This window comes from Rhinichthys klamathensis, unplaced genomic scaffold (assembly GCF_029890125.1).
Source record: "Rhinichthys klamathensis goyatoka isolate OS25496 unplaced genomic scaffold, OSU_Roscu_1.1 h1tg000216l_1, whole genome shotgun sequence".
Taxonomy (NCBI): Eukaryota; Metazoa; Chordata; class Actinopteri; order Cypriniformes; family Leuciscidae; genus Rhinichthys; species Rhinichthys klamathensis.
The window spans coordinates 1,343,361-1,366,768 of record NW_026606741.1 but is presented as its reverse complement, the minus strand read 5'-3'; the positions used below and the strand labels follow the sequence as shown (position 1 = coordinate 1,366,768).

General features: G+C 40.0%; 1 protein-coding gene across 1 annotated transcript in view; it reads right to left on the bottom strand.

Moving 5' to 3' along the window:
- LOC130097314 (gastrula zinc finger protein XlCGF52.1-like) overlaps positions 1-8,538 on the bottom strand; it is a 49,615-nt gene extending 41,077 nt beyond the window's left edge. The window contains exon 1 of the mRNA XM_056264112.1: positions 8,286-8,538. Coding sequence (XP_056120087.1) covers positions 8,286-8,370 — 85 coding nt within the window. The 5' untranslated portion in view covers positions 8,371-8,538. The remainder of the gene's footprint in view (positions 1-8,285) is intronic.
- Positions 8,539-23,408: the final 14,870 nt, after the last annotated feature.

Here is a 23,408-nt window from a genome sequence, read left to right as displayed (position 1 = left end):
TGAACTAGAGTTGTGATCGCATGGTGAACAGGGAACATGCAATGATATCATGTTAATGTTTAATGTCATTGTCAATGCATTATAGTATAGAGGGTTTTCAAGACGCGTCATCAATCCGGAAGTCGGACATTTTGGAGGCACTGAACATAAACAATGCCACTGAACTCAACGGACTCGCAAATTTAGCAGACTATTTCTGCTGAAAAATTGTCTTGTTTTTTTTAGTGTAACAATGTGTTCAGTAGTACATAAACAGTGCAATCCATGCTGTTGTTTACATCCGAGTGCCTCCATAATGGCCGCGCATCCGGAACGTGACGTTGGTGAAAACCCTCTATAGCTCACACAGCTATGTATTGTAATGTACTAATGATAATACCTTCGAAATTCAGTTGATGTTGCGAGGAACTCCATGACCTTCATAAATTTCCACGGCTTCTTGTTTTTGGCAGCCTGTCCACTTCGGCAATCATCTTCGCGCTTTTTTCTTGTATATGTATCGCGCAGGCTTTTCCATTTCTGTTTTACCTCCTCCACTACAGCACACAAATGGCGATCGTCAAACATTTGTGGGAAAAAGTTACAAGCATATGTACATGAAAGACAATTAAGTGAAATTAAACTCACCATCAAGGCTCATTTGATCTGCAATACCACTCCATAGCAGGTCTCTTTTGTCGATATTTTTGTAGTCGCTGTCGCGTTTATCATATAGCTCTTTATGCTCCGAAACCAACGAGACCAGCAGCTCAACATTCATCTTGCCTTGCATCTTCTTCTTCTTCTTCTTTGGCTGCTTAACGGCGGATGCGGACTAACTTTTGCTTTGCATCTTCTTCTTCTTCCGGCAGTATAGACGGTGGCGTATATCTTCTTCGCCGTTACGTTTGTAACCGTTTTGTGTTTGAGCGCCCCCAAGTTGTGTTTTACTGTAACTTCAGAAGCACCAGACACGTGAGCAAAAGCGCCAGTCTCATTGGTCGGAAAGTTTTTGACGCGGCGCGTCAAACTAAAAAAACGAACCCGAGGCGTTTTTTTTAAAATGACGCTTTTACGCGTGGCGTTTTACGCGTCGGTGTGAACACTCACATTGGCGCCCTTTGTTTAGTCACGAGGCGTTAAACGTCGGCGAATAACGCGCGCGAAATTCGTCCCGGTGTGAACAGGCCTTTACAGTTACTGTCATAATGTGGGTCTTGTGTCCTGTCATGTTTAGTGGTTCCCTGTCTTGTCATTAGTTTTCCCAGGTGTTCTGATTTTCCCACGCCCCCTTGTTATCCTGTTAGCTCGTTTGTTCTTGATTATTTAAGCCCTGTGTTTCTGCCCTGTCTTTGTGAGGAGTATATGTTTCAGGATTAACGTGAGTGTTGGTCGTTCCTGTTCCAAGTTCCGAGTCTCTGTTTAAGTGTGTTTGTTTAAATAAAGCGTGTAAACTGCGTTTGGATCCAGCCTCCTATCTGCCTTCACCGCATCGCGTTACAGAACAACTCACCACAATATGGATCCAGCAGTTGTCAGCAACCAGGCCCTCATAAGTTTCCTTGCCTCGATATTTCAGGAAGGCCAGTCCATCGAGAGGTACGTGAGGGACTTTATGTCGTGCTGTCGTCTGGGGGCTTTAGACGACCTTGAGCTCATGGAACTGTTTTGGAGCGGGTTGGACGAGGACATTGCCGAGTTGATGCCAGATGACTGTACCAGCTGGACCCTAGAGGGGTATGTCAACCTGGCCCTCTTCAGGAGCGGTTCATCATTTACTGTGGGCGTGGAGGAGAAGAAGCGGCGAGAGACCGCGCTTTACTTCAGCTCAGCCGAACCCGCGCTCCTCAAGCCCGCGCTTCACGTCTGCTCAGCCGAACCCGCGCTGCACATCTGCTCCGCCAAACCCACTCTTCGTGTCGGACCCCTCGAGCCCGTATTCCGCACTGGTCCTGTTGATTTTGCTAATCCAGAGACCGCGGCGGAGGTTTCGCCAGCCGAACCGGAGTTTGAACGCGTGCCAGCCGGCGCGAACGAGTCAAGTGAGTCAAGCGCCGCCGAGTCAAGTGCCGCCGAGTCAAGTGAGTCAAGTGCCGCCGAGTCAAGTGAGTCAAGTGCCGCCGAGTCAAGTGAGTCAAGTGCCGCCGAGTCAAGTGAGTCAAGTGCCGCCGAGTCAAGTGAGTCAAGTGCCGCCGAGTCAAGTGAGTCAAGTGCCGCCGAGTCAAGTGAGTCAAGTGCCGCCGAGTCAAGTGAGTCAAGTGCCGCCGAGTCAAGTGAGTCAAGTGCCGCCGAGTCAAGTGAGTCAAGTGCCGCCGAGTCAAGTGAGTCAAGTGCCAAGTCATGTTCCAAGTCAAGTGAGTCATGTTCCAAGTCAAGTGAGTCATGTTCCAAGTCAAGTGAGTCATGTTCCAAGTCAAGTGAGTCCAGTACCAAGTCAAGTGAATCCAGTTCCAAGTCAAGTGAATCCAGCCCAGTGAAGCGCCGTCGCAGAAGGAAGAGAGGGAGGACTCGTTTGGCTCGCCGGGCTCCGGTGGGCGTTCCCGGACTCCTCGCCCTGCCGGCCCCGCCTCTGCGCCTCGCCCTGCCGGCCCCGCCTCTGCGCCTCGCCCTGCCGGCCCCGCCTCTGCGCCTCGCCCTGCCTGCGCCCTTCAAGCTCCGGGTGGGCGTTCCTGAACCCGTGGATTTCCCCAAGTATTTTTTGGGGGGGGGCCAAGGGTCCGGTGAGGAGACCATGAGGGCTGCGCCGCCATGGTCGTCTGCAGGGGCTTCACCTCCATGGCCGCCATCACGTCCTGCTCCGCCCTGGCCTTCGCCTCGTCCTGCTCCGCCCTGGCCTTCGCCTCGTCCTGCTCCGCCCTGGCCTTCGCCTCGTCCTGCTCCGCCCTGGTCACCGGCTCAGTCTGGTCCGCCCACGCTCTGCGGCCCAGGCCCGCCTTGCCTAGGTCCAGGTCCCGTTCCCCTGCATGGGCCTGGCCCCCCATCCCTCCCCCAAGACCGCCCTCCTGGACTTTTGTTTGTTTTATTGGGCTTCAGGAGCCGCCCTTAAGGGGGGGGTTATGTCATAATGTGGGTCTTGTGTCCTGTCATGTTTAGTGGTTCCCTGTCTTGTCATTAGTTTTCCCAGGTGTTCTGATTTTCCCACGCCCCCTTGTTATCCTGTTAGCTCGTTTGTTCTTGATTATTTAAGCCCTGTGTTTCTGCCCTGTCTTTGTGAGGAGTATATGTTTCAGGATTAACGTGAGTGTTGGTCGTTCCTGTTCCAAGTTCCGAGTCTCTGTTTAAGTGTGTTTGTTTAAATAAAGCGTGTAAACTGCGTTTGGATCCAGCCTCCTATCTGCCTTCACCGCATCGCGTTACAGTTACATGCACTTTATAGGTGTTAATAAAGCACCTGTTTGTTTACAGTTGTGGTTTGTATTCAACACATGTACAATATTGTACAGTTTGTTCTGCTAAATAAACCATGACAGAAAACATGCTGGGGTCAATTTGTTCTTAAACATTGGTAATACTGCACACATTATTCAAAAATATACTCAGGTACTTAATTACTTGTGTATTTACTTAGTATTGAATCGATATCGAAGCTAATAAATCAATATCGTATCGAAATCGAATCGAATTGTGGAATTCCTAACAATACCCAGCCCTACTTGTTATGCTGCTTGATATTGTAAACTGGTGTTTCTTATATTATGTATTGTCATAATTTTAAACAGTGGTTTGTTGCGCAAATAGTTTTACCGTTTATTGCACTTTGTTATTCTTCTAGTCAATTCACAGAAAATAGCTTACTTCCGCATTGAAAAATAAGGTGGATAGGGGTACATGTCTTTAATAGCAGTCAACAGTGAAGAATTAAAACAAACTGAAGCTTTGTTAATGTTTCTCAGTTGTTAACAATGAAGAATCAAGAATGGACACCAACCTATTTGTTCCTCAGTATCTTCACGTTTTATTCTGGATGGTTCAGGATCACTCACTCCATCTTTACTCTAGTACGGCACACAGATACACCTGGAGTGTCTCCTGCGTGTTCAGATGCACTTCTAGCCTTGATGATGAGAATATTCCCAGCATTTATTGCTGAATTATTTTGAAAGGGCTGTGATCACTCTGAAACAAGAGAAGAAACATAAATTACTGATTTAAAAAAACAATCCCACAAAAATTATGATCTTTCTTCATTATAACTCATTCTGAGATTCCTCAGATATCAACCACAATTTGAAGAAACTGTAACCAAGTAATGTAAAAAACAACAACAAAAATGTCAGCATAATATATAAATTAATGTATAAATAACAACCGATCTTCATGTTTGTCTACAACAAATTTAACTGACTGATGAATAAAATGCTCTTATGCTCTAAGAACAATATAATGAAAATGAATAAAACTAAAATAAAGCAGTTCTTTATTTAATCTACAGTCGAATAAATATTTAAAAATAACAGTGTATTATTCCTAACGAAAAATAGCATGGAATAACAGGAAACATGTTAAAATTAGGGTTAAATATATTTAAATATATGTTATTTTATAATCTACTTAATTAGAAAAGCAGAACATAAATTGATGACCAAAGTGATTAATAAGGTAAATCCTTCATGTATTGAAAATAAACTTTGCTCAGACAAATTACACGATATTCTCGGCACTGTAGTGCAATAAAAATGTAGTCATGTGCTTGTAATAATTACTCATTATTATAATTATACCTAAACACTAAATATTAAACGGACATATTCGCATTTGTTTACAAAAGATCCTCACGCTGTTCACTGCCATGTTGCTGCCGCAAACGTGTTCAGAACTGTAGTAAACATCTACCGTACGGCGCATGCGAGTGTCGCATTGAGCAGCAAACACTCCGATTCTTCCTCCAGGAGGCGCTGAATGACTCCGAAAACCGAAACCTTAAAGGGTTAGTTCACCCAAAAATGAAAATTAAGTCATTAATTACTCACCCCCATGCTGTACCAACCCCGTAAGACCTTCGTTCATCTTCGGAACACAAATAAAGATATTTTTGATTAAATCTGAGAGCTGGATCACTGCTACATAGGGTTCTAAGGGACTGACACTTGACGGCCCAGAAAGTCATTAAAGAAAATGTTTAAATGTTTCATGTGCCTACAGTGGCTCCACTATAAGTTTATCAAGCGACGAGAATACTTTTTGTGCGGAAAAAAAAACTAAAATAACGACTTTATTCGACTATTCCATTGCTTCCTTGTGGGCCTGAGACGAGAGTTCAAGAGATTTCCAGGACGCATGCGCGAGAAGTGACACTCTTCTTCTACTACTATGTACAGCACGCGCCTTCCTCTGCTTGTAAGACGCGCGCTGTGTAGTAGAAGAAGAAGGCCAGTTCTCGCGCATGCGTCCTGGAAATCTCTTGAACTCTCGTCTCAGGCCCACAAGGAAGCAATGGAATAGTCGAATAAAGTCGTTATTTTAGTTTTTTTTTCCGCACAAAAAGTATTCTCGTCGCTTGATAAACTTATAGTGGAGCCACTGTAAACTTTGGCTCTTAACTTTTGAGGACAATTAACGTAATCAATAATACAGAACTTACAACTAGCTCTTAACTATCTCTATGTCTTCTTTTTCGTCTCTCTCTTTTGTGTTTTCTCTTTTAGTCCCGCCCCCTCAAAAACCCTATAGGTTCCCAAACTGCTCTCTGATTGGATAATAAACAAAACTGACACCTGGCCACCCAATACAAAAGAAAATGACCAGGGAGGTTCAAGGGCTACTCACAACAGAGGATATTTCAACACCTCACAATTTATTAACACATATTAATACAAAGACAAAAAAGAAAAGGTGTTACCAGGGACAATTGAACTGGCCCATATTTCAGGATACAGCTACTATATTTCTGTTAGCAGAACACAAAAGAAACAATATATAAATTTAGCAGGGTGCTACATCAATAATATTCTTCTTCTCCAACTTATAAAACACAAATCTTGTGGCATTTCACAACACTAGTTTATTAGGTAACTAACTACAAATTTACTTTATGCAGGGGTGGTAAAGGTACTCAAAAGTTATACTCGAGTAAAAGTATATATACCTAAATAAAAAATAAACAGTAAAAGTAGAAAGTCCTCCATTCAAACATCACTTAAGTAAAAGTACACAAGTATCCGATTTAAAACGTACTTAAGTACCGAAAGTAAAAAAGTAAATATTTAAATTAACTGTAAATATCAATAATTAAGCAGATCAATTGTTTTGGGAGTGATATGCAATGTTTTATTTGAACAAATGATAAGATTAGATACTGCAATTAAGAATTTGTTAGCTAGCTGTTTACACGGCACGTTTCAATATGAAATCACTTGGCTAACAATAGTAACATTAAAGCAACACTAAAGAACTTTTACTCTGTGGTCGCCCTACAGGTTAGAAGCGGCATTGTCCGTTACCGCTGTCGTAAATAATTTAGCCTACCACAGTAGCCTACTGTCGCACGGCTTTAGAGTGAATGATGTCCAATTGTAACGCTTGCCGTAAAGCAAGTCAAATTTGTAGTTTTCTTATGTCTAATTCGAACTACAGAAACGCGACCCGATTTGGCAAACTTATATAGTGTGGTTCTAGCAGATATAGGACCACAAAGCGAAGGCAGAAGTGCCTTTCAGCCTGTTACGACTTGATGAACCGCTGAAACGATTTTGGAAACATTATTTTAAGGTAAAAAATCTTCTTTAGTGTTGCTTTAATGTCAACTCACCTCAATATGTTTTCTCAGATTTGAGGGTGAAGTTTTGAATGGTGAAATTGAATTCACCCGTGGCAGGCAAAGAAGACATTTCAGCCGATATTAATCTCCTTTGACTTCAGTGAATTCGAACATATCATTGATATATGGCCATGGGTGATCCCTGTCGGAAATCTTGGGATCATTGCTGGCAGCGAGAGCTGCACCTTCACCGGTTTCTGCGGTCAATGGCGAACTGACTACTATGTGAGCTTATGCTGGCAAAGAGCTTGCGCATTTTTTTTTTTTCAAAAGAAAAACAAGTTTTTCATTGGTTTGGAAAGCCAGTGTAATAAATACTTGGAGCGGGCATGGGGAAATGTATCGGAGTAAAAAGTAAACTTTGTCTTTAAAATTGTAGTGGAGTAAAAGTGAAAGTAGATGCAAATAAAACATACTCAAGTAAAGTACAGGTCCCCGAAAAAAATACTTAAGTAAAGTAACAAATTATTTTTACTTCATTACTTGCCACCACTGACTTTATGTGAATCTAACAAATCATTTGCTCACTGTGACACAGAACAATGCTTTCTAATATGAGTCAATAGACTACTTGAGTGGGTGAAACTCTTCTCACACTGAGTACAGTCGTACGGCTTCTCTCCAGTGTGAAGTCGCCCGTGTGATTTCAGGGATCCAGCCTGAGTGAAACTCTTGTCACAATATGAGCACTTGTAAGGTTTTTCTCCAGTATGAATTCTTTGATGCAGTTTCAGATTCACAGATGTAGTAAAGCTCTTCCCACAGTCAAAGCACATATAATCTCTCACTTCATTATGTGTTTTCTGGTGCAGTTTAAAACTGGCCAGCCATGAAAAACTCTTTCCACAGAGAGAACACACATAAGGCTTCTCATCTGAATGAACTTTCAGGTGTGATTTTAGATTTGATGATGAAATAAAATCTTTACCACACTGATCACAGTTAAATGGTTTTTCTCCAGAGTGAATGAGCAGATGAACACTGAGAGCTGACGCTTGAGTAAAACTCTTTCCACACTGAGTGCATGTATACGGTTTCTCTCCAGTGTGAATCATCATGTGTTTGTTAAGGGCTCCTTTCAGTGAGAAACTCTTTCCACACTGAGTGCATGTGTACGGTTTCTCTCCAGTGTGAATTCTCATGTGTTTGTTAAGGTTTCCTTTCTGTGTGAAACTCTTTCCACACTGAGTGCAGGTGTGTGTCTTTTGGGCTTTTGTTCTTTGAATTGTAAAGTTATGATGTTCCTCCTCCACTTCATTCAGTTCTTGTCTTTGCTCTTTCACTCTCACCTGGTCTAAAATACACAGAAATACAGTAAGAATCAGTTCAAGTGAACCCTTATTTACTAGCAGAGAGCAACAGAGATCAGATCTTTCACTTTTTGTTCTGTCATTCATTGTTAATATAGTACAAATATTTTTGACAACTGCTATATACAAGGTTATGATCATTTGGATGTACATCATTTATCATCCATATATAGCTACTGTTTATTAGTTCACATCTCTATCAAAGCATCAACAATGAAGAATCAAGAATGGACACCAACCTGTTTGTTCCTCAGTATCTTCATGTTTTATTCTGGATGGTTCTGGATCACTCATGTCTTCAATCTCCTCTTTAATAAACTCCATCTTGAACAGTCACACAGATTTCAGCTGCTACTCCTGGAGTTTGTCCTTCTCTTGTAGGATGATGGGAATATTCCCAGTATTTATTGGTGAATTGTTGTGGGAGGGGCTTCACTGCAGGTGTGAACTGTGATCACTGTGTTTTTATCCAATCTGCATTTAAAAAGTACAGGGCCATCATGTTTAACTGAGCAGAAAAACCTCTTTGTCTCCAAAAGTTCCCTGTTTTCAGCTCATTCATTATGGTGATCTCTGAGATCTTCAGTAAATTGGCACATTAAATTGTTTTATTGGTGTCAACAGGCTGAAACAAACTACAGCATCATCACCTTTAACTTCAGTTCTTGTCATTGCTCTTTCACTTCCATCGAGCCTGAAACATTAAAACATATTAAGTTGTTAGAATGAGTTCTGGAGGATAAATGTGAATTTTAAATTTTCAATATCAACCAAAATTTGAAGAAACTGTAACCAAGTAATGTAAAAAAAAAATAAAATAAAAAAATCAGCACAATATAGAAATGAATGTTTAAATAACAACCGATCTTTTTGTCTTTGTCTGTTTGTCTACAACAAATTTAACTGATGAATAAAATGATCTTATGCTCTGGGAACAATATAAAGAAAATGAATAAAACTAAAAACTGAAATAATGCAGTTCTGACAGCATCTTTATTGAATCTACAGTCGAAGAAATATGTAAGGGATAATGTATAGCGAGGCGGTTGTTATAGCGAATGCCACCCCGACAGAGTATGAGCCCGACGCGAAGCGGATGGGTCTTGAATCAGCCTGAAGGGTTTGTGTTCGCTATAACAACCGCCTCGCTATACATTATCCCGCTTATTACATGGCTACCTACCAAATAAATCAATAATTTAACAAAATATTTAACAAACACAAAATATTGATTTAAAAAGGAGTTTATCGATTTAAAACGATTGCATTGCTTCCACTAAAGAAAATAGTCCGTTCCGTCTCTGAATTGCGTCCAAGGCAACGCTCTGTTTTTCAGCAACAGTGTGTCTGATATCATAAATAACAGACCGCATTCTACATTGGAATTCTACCAAGCCATGTAATAATTAAAAATAACATAGTGTATTATTCCTAACGAAAAATAGCATGTATAGAAAAGCAGAACATAAATTGTTGACCAAAGTGATTAATAAGGTAAATCCTTCATGTATGTATCGAAAATAAACTTTGCTCAGACAAATTACACGATATTCTCGGCACTGTACTGCAATAAAAATGTAGTCATGTGCTTGTAATAATAATTACATATTATTATAATTATACCTAAACACAAAATATTAAACGGACAACAATGAATTTTCGCATTTGTTTACAAAAGATACTCACGCTGTCCACTGCCATGTTGCTGCCGCAAACATGTTCAAAACTGTAGTAAACATCTACCGTACGGCACATGCGAGTGTCGCATTGAGCAGCAAACACTAGGGATGGCTGACGCGAAACAGTTGTTCCGAAGCTTTGCGAGATCCCGAAGCGCAGATGATTCGAAACACTGATCCGAAGCGTGATTCAAAACACCCACGTCACGTGACTACGGCTAAATGAAGCTTCTGAGTGTTTCATCAGGTGGAGTGCTCCGCCGAGTCAGGGTTTGATTGACAGGTCGGTCGGGAAAGATCACACTATCACACACAGTATAAAAGTGAAGTCAACGCATTTTCACATCGTGGGTTTTTGTGAAAGGAGTTTGGTTTTTTAGGTAGCGAATTTTTGGTGATATAGTGACATTTATAGTGCGATTTGTTTAGTTATATTTAGGCTTCCATTTAAATTTACACATTGACTGAGAGACAGAGTACATATAGTGACACATTAATAGATGCATAGATAGAAATATATATATATAGACAGATAGATTATTAGATATATACATAGATTAATAGATAGATGCATAATAGATTTTCATTTTCATTCAGAGCCACAAATGTCAACACCAGGCCCATCATCATCAACACCAGTAGAAACACAGGACAGTTTATGGGAACATTTTGATAATCACATCCGTGAAACCCAGATGATACACAATGCTACAGCTGATGCCACAGTGGAAGTGAAAAAATACCTCAACGATGCGTTTTTGCCCAGAACTCATGATCCCCTAACTTACTGGAAAGAGAGAGCTGTAATCTTTCCTCATTTGTATGTCCTTGCTAAAAAAAATATCTTTGCATGCCAACAACAAGTGTCCCTTGTGAGAGGATTTTTTCAAAGGCTGGAGAAATTATCTGTAAAAAAAGAAGTAGGCTGAGTCCTTCGACAGCAGAGAGATTGATTTTTTTTAATAAAAATCTATAAGAAAGTGAGACATTGTGGCTTGATTTCTTTTATTCATTTTTCATGACCAAAATAACATTATGCAATGTGAAGAGACTACAGGTTACAAGCTTCACATATTAGAAACATACAATAAAAATACAATAAAAAAAAATAAAAAATAAAGTTTTTTATTGGCTCGTTGTATTAAAAAATCAAAGTTGTTTCAGATCAACACCTGCAAGTGACCACTAGGTGTCACCGTGGAGACGGGTGTCGGATTGATTCGAAGCCTCGAAACAATATGGCACGTTTGCTTCAACTGTTTCATTGCTTCACGAAGCCTCGATCTGCCCATCACTAGCAAACACTCCGGGTGCTTCTCAATATCCCTCCTCGTCTCCTCGCTCCTCCGTCCTCCATCCTATGACCCGGAAACCAATCGAGCTCAGCCATCTTGAAGGACATCTCACTTCTCTAATTGCACCGCGAGGAGCCGAGGATCGAGGAGTGAGGAGGCTTCCAGAGGAGTTATGAGCGAGGATACACAGGTGTACCCTTTGCGGAAGTGTTTTATCGACTAAACATGACGCACGTATCAATTCTCATCCCCCTTCACATCTGTCACAATCATTTGAATTTATACTTTACTTTTGTAGTTTACATAAACCACACAACTCACATATTTCAACAAGGTATCTTGCTTTATTATTATTTCTAATGAATTTCTTAAATAAACAAACTTTAACAACATAAGGGCAGATCCTTTGATCACTGCTGATGACGCAGTGAAGTGACGCTCGAGTGATCAAGCATTCCAATGTATAAAATAGCTTTCATTCAATTCCTCCGTCCTCGAATTTTTTCCTTGCAGCCTTTCCTCGCATCCTACAGGGGGTGGAGCTGAGACGCGAGGAAAGGAAACGAGGATGCACAAATAAGAAATGAGAAGCACCCTCCGATTCTTCCTCCAGGAGGCGCTGAATGACTCCGAAAACCGAAACCTTAAAGACCAAAATACCCTTTTGTAGTTCAGTCTACAAACAAAGTATTATATTTTAAATATAGTAAGGCCAAATAACAAACAAAAAATCCACAAGATAAATCTCCAGTGATGCGTTAAAGCACACAGTAAGAAAATAAACACAGTTTGAACCGTGTGATCAAACTATTTATGGAGATAGTTTCCTCTAAATCAGAAAAATCAAACCATTCTCTTTTTTGGCATTCCACAGCAAGTAAAGGGACAAAAGCAACATTTGACTCTCAGAGAATACAAAATGTATTTATTAGAAAAGGGACCATGTAGGCTACAATTATTAACATAGGCCAACATGTTTCCATTTAATGCATTTATTTGAAAATGATATTCTTTGATATGATATAATATATGATAAAAAAAAAACCCTCAGTAGTCAGTAATTATGAAGAATCAAGAATGGACACCAACCTGTTTGTTCTTCAGTATTTTGTTTCATTTAGCATGTTTTTGGATAACTGACGTCCTCCTTCTCCACTTTAACAAACTCCATAGTATGTGCCAGTAACATTTATTTACCATATGTTGTGTGGGTGCTTAGACTGATCACAAGGTACTAAAATATCTTAATAAATACTGCTTTTATTTATCAAATTCTTTAAAAACCGGGTTTAAATATCCACCCTCCTCAGGAAAAGCATGAAGTAACAACTTCTTTAAAGAAAGAAAACCAAAACAACTCAAAATCCCCTTCGTAACATAACTGTGTTTAGTGTTTTTAAATCGCAGTTGAAAACGTTTCTTTTCAAGAAGGCTTTCAACACGTAACCACTTGTTTTGTTCTTAGTCGTTGTGCTAGCTATTTTGTTTAAATTAGTTTTAACTTGCAATTTTTATATACTGCTGTCTTTTTTATGTGTTTTATGGAAAGCGCTTTGTGCACCTTTCTGGTTGTTGTAATGGCGCTATATAAATAAAAATTGAATTGAATTGAATTGAATTAAAAATAAATCAACTCTAAATAACCAAATCATTCAACAAAATAGGACAAATTAAATCAAAACCGAGGCAATCTGTTAAAAACACACAAAAATAAATCAATTAACATACATCACATAATCATAATAATACAGAAATAATGTACACATTGAAATAAACAAACACTTCATACTTTTAAACCCCTAATTTTACGCTCAGGCCACTCTGGTTACCGGGGTTCTCGGGAGCGCTTGACATCTACAAACACATACACTTAAAATACCTGCACACTTTATCACACGAAACCCCCCCCCACTATACTATCCTACTCACCCAATTCTTTCTCAGCGCCGTTTGTGTGGCGTCTTCTCCGCATGAGTTTGGTGCATCACTTAAATTATGGTGCGTTCCATTATTTATCCGTGTCGGAGTTCTGACTAGGAAGACAGACGTTGCCTAGCAACACGCACTAACACACCCCCTTTCCTCGGATTTTCCCGCTCGGATTTCGGACAAACGTGAGGACACCGAGCAAGAATTCCAATACGGAATCCAAGATGGCTGCGCCCTGTGTGACTTAGTATGAATTGTTTTCATTGTTTTTGGACCGCTTTGGTTGTTTAAATGAAGATTTTAATCACTCGTATTACAGCGTCCGTATCACTGCCTGTGGGTATGGGAATCGGTCTTGTTGTGAGTGCAATATTGAATGAAGCCTTGTTTCAAACGGGTGTTACTAACGTGGGTAGCGTTGCTAACAGAAGATAAACTAAAACATGAAATAAAGTGAAAATTTTAGAAGTTCAAATGGCTGAGTTTTGATAAGCACCTGGTACTCGGCCAGTGCTAACATAGCAACAGCTTTTAGGGTGACGTCCATGTTTTTTCTACGACTCGGACGCTCACAACATACCAGAACGCTTGAAGTGTGGAAATGGCGTCATATCCGAGGGCCGAGTCGGTTCGTTGACAATAATAGAATAATAGCTTGTACTTGAGTCTATCCCTTGATACTCCCTTGACCGTACAGGCTCCTTCTGCAGAGGTCCACAACGACGTAGCTCCAAGCGATGCACATTCTTTGGTGGACGCGGTTGATCCACTGGAACTACCTTATACACGCCTTATCTGGGTCCAATCTTTCCAACACACAGTGAGGCAAATCCTCCCAAACATCCAGTATTTTATTTCTTCATCTCACTCTGTGATTACGCAGATAAACCAAATCCCCTGGATTCAAACTGGCATCTTTGAACACCCCTTGCTGTCTTTGTCTCTGCTTGGCCAAACTCTGCAACCGTCTCTGTGTCAGCCTATAAGCCTGTTGCAGTTTATGCTGATGTTCAATCACCCAGGTCTCCACCATACCTTCTCCTTTCTTTTCCACTGTACCACCCCTCAAATAATGGTCAGTTGGGAGATCAGGGCTCCTGCCAAACATTAAAAAGAATGTGGAAAATCACGTCATAGCATTTTCTGTAGTATTATATGCAAACAATACTTCATGCAAATACTCATCCCATCTCATTTTCTTTTCGGAAGGAAGGGCCCTGAGGAGATCATGTAAAGTTATATTAAAACGTTCACATTGCCCGTTACCTTGGGGGTGAAATGCTGTTGTTTGGCTCTTCTGTATGCCATACATTCTACACAACTGCTGCACGACTTCAGCCTCAAAGCACCGTCCTTGGTCAGAATGAATCCGGGCTGGGACTCTATATCGATGAATCCACTCCTTGACAGGCACTTTTGCCACTGTTATGGCCCTCTGATCAGCTGTAGGTAAGGCTACTGTGAATTTAGAAAATACATCCGTTATAACAAGCACATTTTCTTTTCCACTCTGGGAACGTTCCAGCAACGTAAAATCCAATTCCACAACCTCCAAGGGTTTAGATGCTTGAATGCTACTCATCGCTGTTTTTACTTTAGGCTGAACATCCTTAGACACAATACATCAAAAACAATGTTTGCAGAACTCCTGAACATCCTGGTACATCCCGGGCCAATAAAACCGTTGACGTACTAGCTTAAACGTTCGGTCAATCCCCTGATGACCTTGATGGTCGTGCAGCTGACCAAGGACTTCTTGCTTTAAGACTTGAGGTAAGAGAAGCTATTTTACCCAGCCCCCTCTTGCATCTGCAATGACTCTATAAAAGATGCCTTCATGAGCTTCCACTTTATCCCACTGCCTGAACAGCTCCAGTGCATCTTTTGACTCCATTTTCTTTCTTTCTTACCTGGCCTTTCCCCCTTACTCCAGTAGAACTTGAACCGGGAAATAGCAGGATCCTGTTCTTGCCAACTTTGCAGATCTTGTGTCTGAAATTCAGGGAAAACAGAAATAACATCCACTGTAGTTACAGATTGAGGTAAAATACTCCCATTGTCTGCATCCTCCAGTCCACAACCACCATTGAATGTGGGAGTCACTCCCTCTGACACGGCCAGCTGTCGTCCTCCTACCGACTTTTGTCGAGACAAGGCGTCTGCATTTCCATTCTTCTTCCCAGGACGGTAGTGAAGGGTTGGTCAAAATCCCTTGCCTCTTCAAATACATCTATAATAATCATATCCTTTTGAATGCTTATATACTTCCTTTATAAAAATCAATAATCAAATATATTCATTATCACATAATAATTTTTATATTCTTTGTGCTTGTGAAATTATATTGTCTTAAATGCATGTGATGTAAGTAACCAGTTTCTTTTAGGTGCATTCCAATCTTACTTTGAGATTGCACGCAGTACACGCAGGACACAAAGGCCACGTAACCCACAAGGCCATTTGTCTCTTTCTCTGGTATCAGTAGAGGGTCCTAAAGGCAGCGTGGACACATATGATCCTTCGCTGGACATATGGTCAAGCTATATTGAGCGTTACTATATCGAACTTTAATTGTTGTATTAAAATGTATTCTTTCCAGTATATTTCCTTCCTTCGGAGTAAATGCCAGTGATCTGTTTTTCTCCCAAATGAGTGAATGTTTTAGCATTATGTTTTGGTATACTTAACTGATAATAAGGAGCTCAGACTCTCTTCAGCCTTGATGGGAGCTGTTATTTGCTAGTGTCTGTTATGTGTGTGTGTGTGTGCGTAAGACATTCTATGTAGGTTCTGGACGTTCGGACCAGACACCCCGGCGCCCTTCTCTAACCTGCGAGGCCACCACAGACCTAAATCCAGAGGTGGGTAGTAAGTACATTTACTTCGTTACATTTACTTGAGTAGTTTTTTGGAAAAATTTTACTTTTAAGAGTAGATTTAATTGTGGGTACTTTAACTTTAACTCGAGTACATTTCTAATGAAAAAAATGTACTTTTACTTCGTTACGTTGGGCGACGTTCCTCTCGTTACTTTATTTTAATTCAATATGTTGTTAAAAGCGTAGTTTATTCTAAGCGCGCGCTTTCTCTTTTTTCTGGGCATGAGCGATGCTCAATTCACAAATGAATCACTCTTTTGAGTCGATTCTGTTCAAAGACGTCATCAAACAAGTTGGGCAGATCTGTCTAAATCGGTTCGCGAATCAGTTTGAATGATCTGTTCAGTTTCCTGCACGCACTGAATCATCTCGGAGTCGTAACAGGAAGATTTAAGAACTTCAAGAGCGCTGTATGAAGTGGCGGTCCACAGTCTACAGTACAGTCTAGAAAGTAAATCTGCAAATGCATCATATTTTTTGCCAGCGATGAAGATCTTTATTAGTTGAACATCTTCGTATGTTACTTCGTAAGCTGTCTGTGAATGAATTATTCCACACGACGATACATTCGATTTCATTCAGGTAATACATTTTACAACCAAACAGATTATTACGCCATATAGCACTACTACCAAGTATGACATTACCCTTTTTTCGGACATATACATTACTTTATAGTTATACATTAAATAAGCTACCATCGTCCAGTTTATGAATGTGTGTACACACACAATGTGTGTATTGCGCAGTGGCGTGCGAACTCGACTTGAAAACGAATGCTGTTGCCTGCCTTATTAGACACAGTTAACCAGTTTAAAGATGCTTTCATAAATATAGCCTACACTTAAATAGGAGAACAGACAGAAGAATTTCCTTGCATTTGATCGTTGTTTGTGTTGGGCATGACATGACTGCCATCCCTTTACATTTGAATGCAAAACTCCATAGAGTCACTTTATTCCGACATTGTCTAATAATCCAAATGTAGTTGTATAAGTTATTATACAAACCAAAGGACAGGCAATGGTTTTCGGGCTATAGATATAATATACAGAAATAATGTTTGTCTCTTCTGTTTTTGTTGCAAAGATAGCTTATCTAATTATGATAATTTTAGTCATTTAAATGAACAAATATCTAAATAATATCATGTTATATATATATATATATATATATATATATATATATATATATATAGGCCTATGTGATCCAAAGTAACTAGTAACTAACTACTTGAGTAGTTTTTTCATTGGATACTTTTTTACTCTTACTCAAGTAACTTTTAAGATTATTACTTTTACTTTTACTTTGAGTAAATATTTCTATAAGTACTTGTACTTTTACTTGAGTACAGTTTTTGGATACTCTACCCACCTCTGCCTAAATCTAATGAGTGGACGACAACTATCTTTACTAATGGCGATAGGCACCCCTATCTCCTCACATGTGTTAAATTGTTTAGGCTCTTAATGTTTCTTAGCCAATGAGAATCATTCAACCTGTAAGCAATGACGTAGCTTAGACCTTGGAAATGGTATAACTGCTGTGATCTTTGTAACTGTAGGCTGGGCGGCCTACGAACTCCTGGGTGAGTCTTGAAGCTGACTTCTGCTGATGAAACTGCATACTATCTTCAGTAAAACTTTTCTTTAATTTTGTATAATTCTGACTCCGGGTCTTCATTATTCATATCTGGTTCTGGGTCTTTGACTGTATACCCCTTACAGTTATGGTGGAGGATGCGCAGGCAATTATTCTCGGTGACACCCCTGGCAAATCAACAAACAAGGTAGTAAGCTTTTATTAATTGTTAGGGCTGTCTGACTGGAAGAGATTTTGAAGGAGAGCGGGAGACCTTCACTCCGATGAGGCGAGTGAAGGAGTAAGTTAATTATACTACTGACAGTATAAGAAGTCGCTGAGAGCGTCGTTAAGGGTAACGGCAGCAGACAGCGCAAGCGAAGCGTGCTCTGTGGGGGCCCCGCTGGGCATTACTGGTGTAGCACCACCCCAGCAGAGTACGTCCCTGGGCTAGAGGTCCAGTGGCACCGTAAACCTGCTCAATCTCTTCCATTTCAGATAGGGGATCCCCGAACTTAGTGAAGTGAATCAGGCAGTTAGGGATACTAACAATAATAGGGTTGTTTGCCAGGGATGCATCAGGAACGATTCCGAGAGAAAATTTTAAAAATGTGTGACCCAAATTGGCGTGGACCAGTATATGTAACTGTGATTTTGGAGTATACTTTGCAGTTTCATCACGCAGAAGCCAACCGGTGTTGTTCAAAGATCGCCGCCTCCATTTCTGCAATAACTTCAGGTGAGTATGAACCATGATTAAGATATGGCAGAAAAATATAATAACTTGATCAGTAACCTGAAGAGTCCTGAAACAAATAGTGAGACAGGAAAGCAAACGCTGTAAGCAGCTGTGCTCTAAAGCCCTCACTTCAAAGAAATTTGCAGAAATGATTAAGTAAATGGTAGTCAGGGTTTTGATTCTGATTGGAAATTTAAACAACTTGACTGGCTACAAACAAACAAAGAAACCTAAAAATTAAAATGTTTAGCCTCGTATTGCTTACGATGATTACAAGAAGCAAGTGAAAGAAATTCTGGGTCTGGGATAATTTCCCTCGACAAGCGACTAAAGTTAAACAGACACTTTGTGAAAACAACTTAGAATATTTTGCAGCTTATGAAAATTAATGTTCTGCCAATAATAAAGATGAAGATTATGATTGGGCTTTTATGATTAAATCAGCCACTGGTGGACTGTAAAAGAATACAGAGAACTGCTTAATCAGTGGCTCTGTTTGCATTCCTGAATGGGACACACACTGCTTCAAGGGTGTGCAGTAAGTTGGAGCCGAGAGTGTTTTAATGGTGGTCATCAGGACCATTTAATACGTAACTGTAAATGCCCACCGAGAAGGTATTTAAAAATGTGATAAAATGACAACACATTTTTGGTAATAATATTGGTTTGAAAGTAGATCAGTGTTTAAATGATGAAAGTAACATTTTTAGTCTGAGAAATAAGAGATAAAAAGGTCAAAAGATTGAAGTCTTAAAGTGAATCCTTTTGAAGAAAAGATCTATAATAGTAATTTTTATAAGTTGATGTAAAATTAATGACTCCAACAAATGTGAGTTGCAAAATATATCAAAGTAACTAAAAGGATGATTGTGTTGTAATTAAACATTTTAAAAAGATTTTAGATGATATAGAGAGACTAATCTCACAGATGATTTACAATAACTGCAAAAGTATCACAAGCAGAGAGTGCTTGCCTCGTCAAACTTAGTGTGAATCCTAATTGGAGATTGATAAACTCCAAGAGAAAACTTAAGTCAAATATTAAACTATGGTTGAGAACTTGACAATTAAAATTGAGATTGAGAAATGTGAAACGTTATTGAGAACTAGAATAATTATTTTTATGTAAGAACAAATAAGCAGAAGCAGTACTGGATTAACAGTTGCTAAATGCTGATTAAACAAACAGCTTGAAAAGTTGACCATGAAAGAACTAGAAGCTGATGTTTTGCTTTCAAAAGATAAGTTTGCTATTGGCTGTAATGAAACAGTTTGCTTATCTGAATCTGATGTGTGTGATATAATGTTAATTTACCAACCTATTGAAGTATTAATATTATATCAGATAATGAAATGCGGTTTATTACTGTAAATTTTAAGTTAAGTCTGTTAAACCAATAACGTTTCCGGCTCCAGGGGGATAAACGAAGGCCTTCTGAAGGTAATCCGTGCGGTTTTGTCGTAAAAATATACATATTTAAAACTTTATAAATGAAAATATCTGACTTCCGGCAACGATCGACGCGCGTTCACGGGTGATGGAGGTAGGACGTAGTCTAGGAACCGTCGTGACGTAGACGTTGTTTTGCTCTGCTCTCTGGCTGCGCAGGCGCGTTCGTTCTACGTCACGACGGTTCCTACGCTACGTCCTACCTTGTACGCCGACTTCCATCAGCCGTGAGCGCGCGTCGATCGTTGCCGGAAGTCAGATATTTTCATTTATAAAGTTTTAAATATGTATATTTTTACGACAAAACCGCACTGATTACCCTCAGAAGGCCTTCGTTTATCCCCCTGGAGCCGGATGGATTACTTTTCTGAAGGATGTATGCACATTTTGGGACTTGAAAGAGGTGGACCCCATTGCTTCACATTATATCCACTGAAGGGTCTAAGACATTTCCTAAAATAACTGAAAATGTGTTCGTCTGAAACAAGATTGACATATGCATCTCGAACGGCTTGAGGGTGAGTAATGCATGTGTTAAATATCATTTTTGGCCGAACTATCCCTTTAAGTGTGACAGGTAAGAATAAAGTGATGTCAGTTCATAAAGTTATAACGTTAGACCGTTTCCCAGGAGGTACACATAACGTTACATACAAAAATAAGTTATCAATGAAATAAATGAATTCAGCAAATAAATGTAATTGTACTAAAATGTAAATGTTGGACAATAAATATATAACAGCAATTGAATAGATTTACAGTAAACTGTTTTTTTGCAGTACTATCTTATATTAATGACCGTTAAAGCAAGCCTATGTAAACAAAAAAACACAGCCACTGTCCAAAGTGGCAATTATATGATAACGAACGTGGCAATTAACTTATATGATAACGGACACAGCAATGCATCATGTTAAGACCATCATGTTTGTAGCATGATCCAGGGGATTAAAACGTACAAAATATATTTCAGGCCTAGTGGAGTTGGTAACTAATAATAGTAGTAAATGTGTAAAGTTGCATAAAATGGAAATACTCACTAATGCAAGAAAAAACTACCTCAAAAAACTGTTATCTGTGCTGTTGTCCAGTAACTCCAGTTGGAATTTTCACCCCAAAATGGCGGCCGCGCTACCGAAGCGCCACCTAGTGGCTGTTACCAAAAAAGCATCAGAGTTTCGCCTCTTGTTCTTCTATACTCTTTGACTATAGGGTAAGCTAATCTTGTTTAGGGTCTCAATCGCTATATCGTCACAAAGCATATAATGAATTTAGCTGGCAATATTATGTATTAAGAAGTGTAATCTGTGTATTTCAGATGTATCATATTTGGCAAAGTCGCTGCCACAGACCATCTGTTTGGACGTTTAACAGAGCTTCTGATGGGTGGGATGTGATTGTTCCTGGTTTTACAAACACGCAGTGGTTGGAGAACTTTAGAATGTCGGAAGAAACGTTTATCCATTTGTGCACAAAACTGCGTCCTGCGATGGAGCGACGGGACACAAACTTCCGCGTGTGTGTACCCAGTGCTTTAAGTGGCCCAAAAGAGGTGCCGGTACTCTATTTATTTATTTTTCTTGTTGACTCCCCTCCTCCCCTGAGGTAACAACAACTATATTGAAGGGGTTTTATGTACAGCAGTCAACAGACGACCTTATAAAAAATAATAAATCATTTTATTAGTTTGAGGACTTGCTTGAGCTAGAAAGGTATGGAAGCTTGTTTCCGCCACTGAATAAAAAAAAAAAAAAAAATTGCGACTTTTTATCTCACAATTGCCAGATATGAAGTCAGAATTGAGAGAAATAAAGTCGCAATTCTGAGAAATAAAGTCGCAATAGACTTTTTTTTCTCACAATTTAGAGTTTACATCTTGCAATTCTGACTTTATAACACATAATTGCGAGTTTATATCTCGAAATTCTGACATCTTTTCTCAGAATTGTGAGATATAAACTCGCACTTGCGAGTTATCAGGCCAATTATAAGGGAAAAAAAGACTAACTTTTTTCCCCTCCGAATAGTTTATCTCACAATTCTGACTTTACAACACGCAATTTCGACTTTATATCATGCAATTCTGACTTTATATCTTGCAAATCTGACTTTATATCTCGCAATTCTGACTTTATATCAAGCAATTCTGACTTTGTATCTTGCAAATCTGAGTTTATATCTCGCAATTCTGACTTTATAACGCAATTGCGACTTTATATCACGCAATTCTGACTTTATATCTCGCAAATCTGAGAAAAAAAGTCAGAATTGTGAGATGTAAACTCGCAATTGTGAGAAAAAAAGTCAGAATTGTGAGAAAAAAAGTCAGAATTGTGAGATAAAAAGTCGCAATTACCTTTTTTATTTTTCATTCGGTGGCGGACACAAGCTTGATCCATTCACACACCCTCTCCGGACCCTCTATGTCTGGACCACGTTGCGGCAAAAGCGACGCATGCGCTTTTCACTTGTAAAACTCGAGGGTGTATGGCCATGCAGTCTCTGCTCTCGGTGGGACGAATTAGGAAGCGTGCATTGTGAAGGGCGCTCTGAAAAGCGGCAGCCAAAGGATTAAAACAGATGTGCAAATGAGCGTACCGGTACGCTAAAAGCACGTTCTGGGCGCACGGAGAGGTGGCGGTACGCTCAAGAGCTATATTTGGAAGTGGCGGTACTGAGTACCGGCCCACTTAAAACACTGTGTGTACCTCTAAAGAAGAGAGTAGCCATTGCACTGTGGAAGCTTTCAACCGCCTCTGAGTACAGAAGTGTTGGACATCTTTTTGGAGCAAGCATTTCAACTGCGTGTCGGTGTGTTCGGGAGTTCTGTGCTGCAGCAGAGACGTTGTTGGTACCAGAACAAATTCGTTTTCCAGATCAGGAGAGGTTTAAAGAAATGGCTGTCTACGTTGAGAACAGATGGGGACTCCCACAGTGTATTGGTGCTATTGATGGATCACACATACCCATAATAGCACCACAAGACTATCACTGTGACTATTTCAACCGTAAAGGCTGGCACTCCATCATCCTTCAAGGTGTTGTGGATGGGAGGGGACTTTTCTGGAATGTTTTCACAGGACTGCCTGGAAGCCTGCATGATGCTCGGGTTTTGAGACTGTCCACGCTGTGTTAGGTGGCAAGCCGTGGAAACCACATACCAGATAGCACCAAAAACATTGATGGGGTGAATGTTGGCTACTACATCCTTGGAGACTCTGCCTATCCCTTGCAGAACTGGCTCTTAAAACCATTCATTGACACTGGACGGCTGACAGCGGAACAGCGGGTCTATAACACGAAAATATCCAGAGCACGTTTAGTGGTTGAAAATGCTTTTGGAAGATTAAAAGGAAGATGGCGTTGCCTTATGAAAAGAAATTACTGTGCGGTCGACCTTGTGAAATCTATGGTGCTGACATGCTGTGCTCTACATAACCTTTGTGAGAGTCATGGAGAGGCCTATGAGAGTTCAATTTAATTCAATTTTCTGGCGCACGGTACCGCAGAAAATCTAAACCAGAAAATCTAAATATCAGTGAACAAAAACAATTTCTAAAACTAGGTCTTCTAAACATTAGATCGCTCACACCTAAGGCGGTTATTGTAAATGAAATGGTCACAGATAATAGCTTCGATGTACTTTGCCTTACTGAAACCTGGCTTAAACCAAATTAGTATTTCGGTCTAAATGAGTCTACTCCGCCAGGATACTGTTATAAGCATGAGCCCCGTCTGATCGGTCGTGGCGGCGGTGTTGCAACAATCTATAGAGATATTCTTAATGTTACTCAGAAAACAGGTCACAGG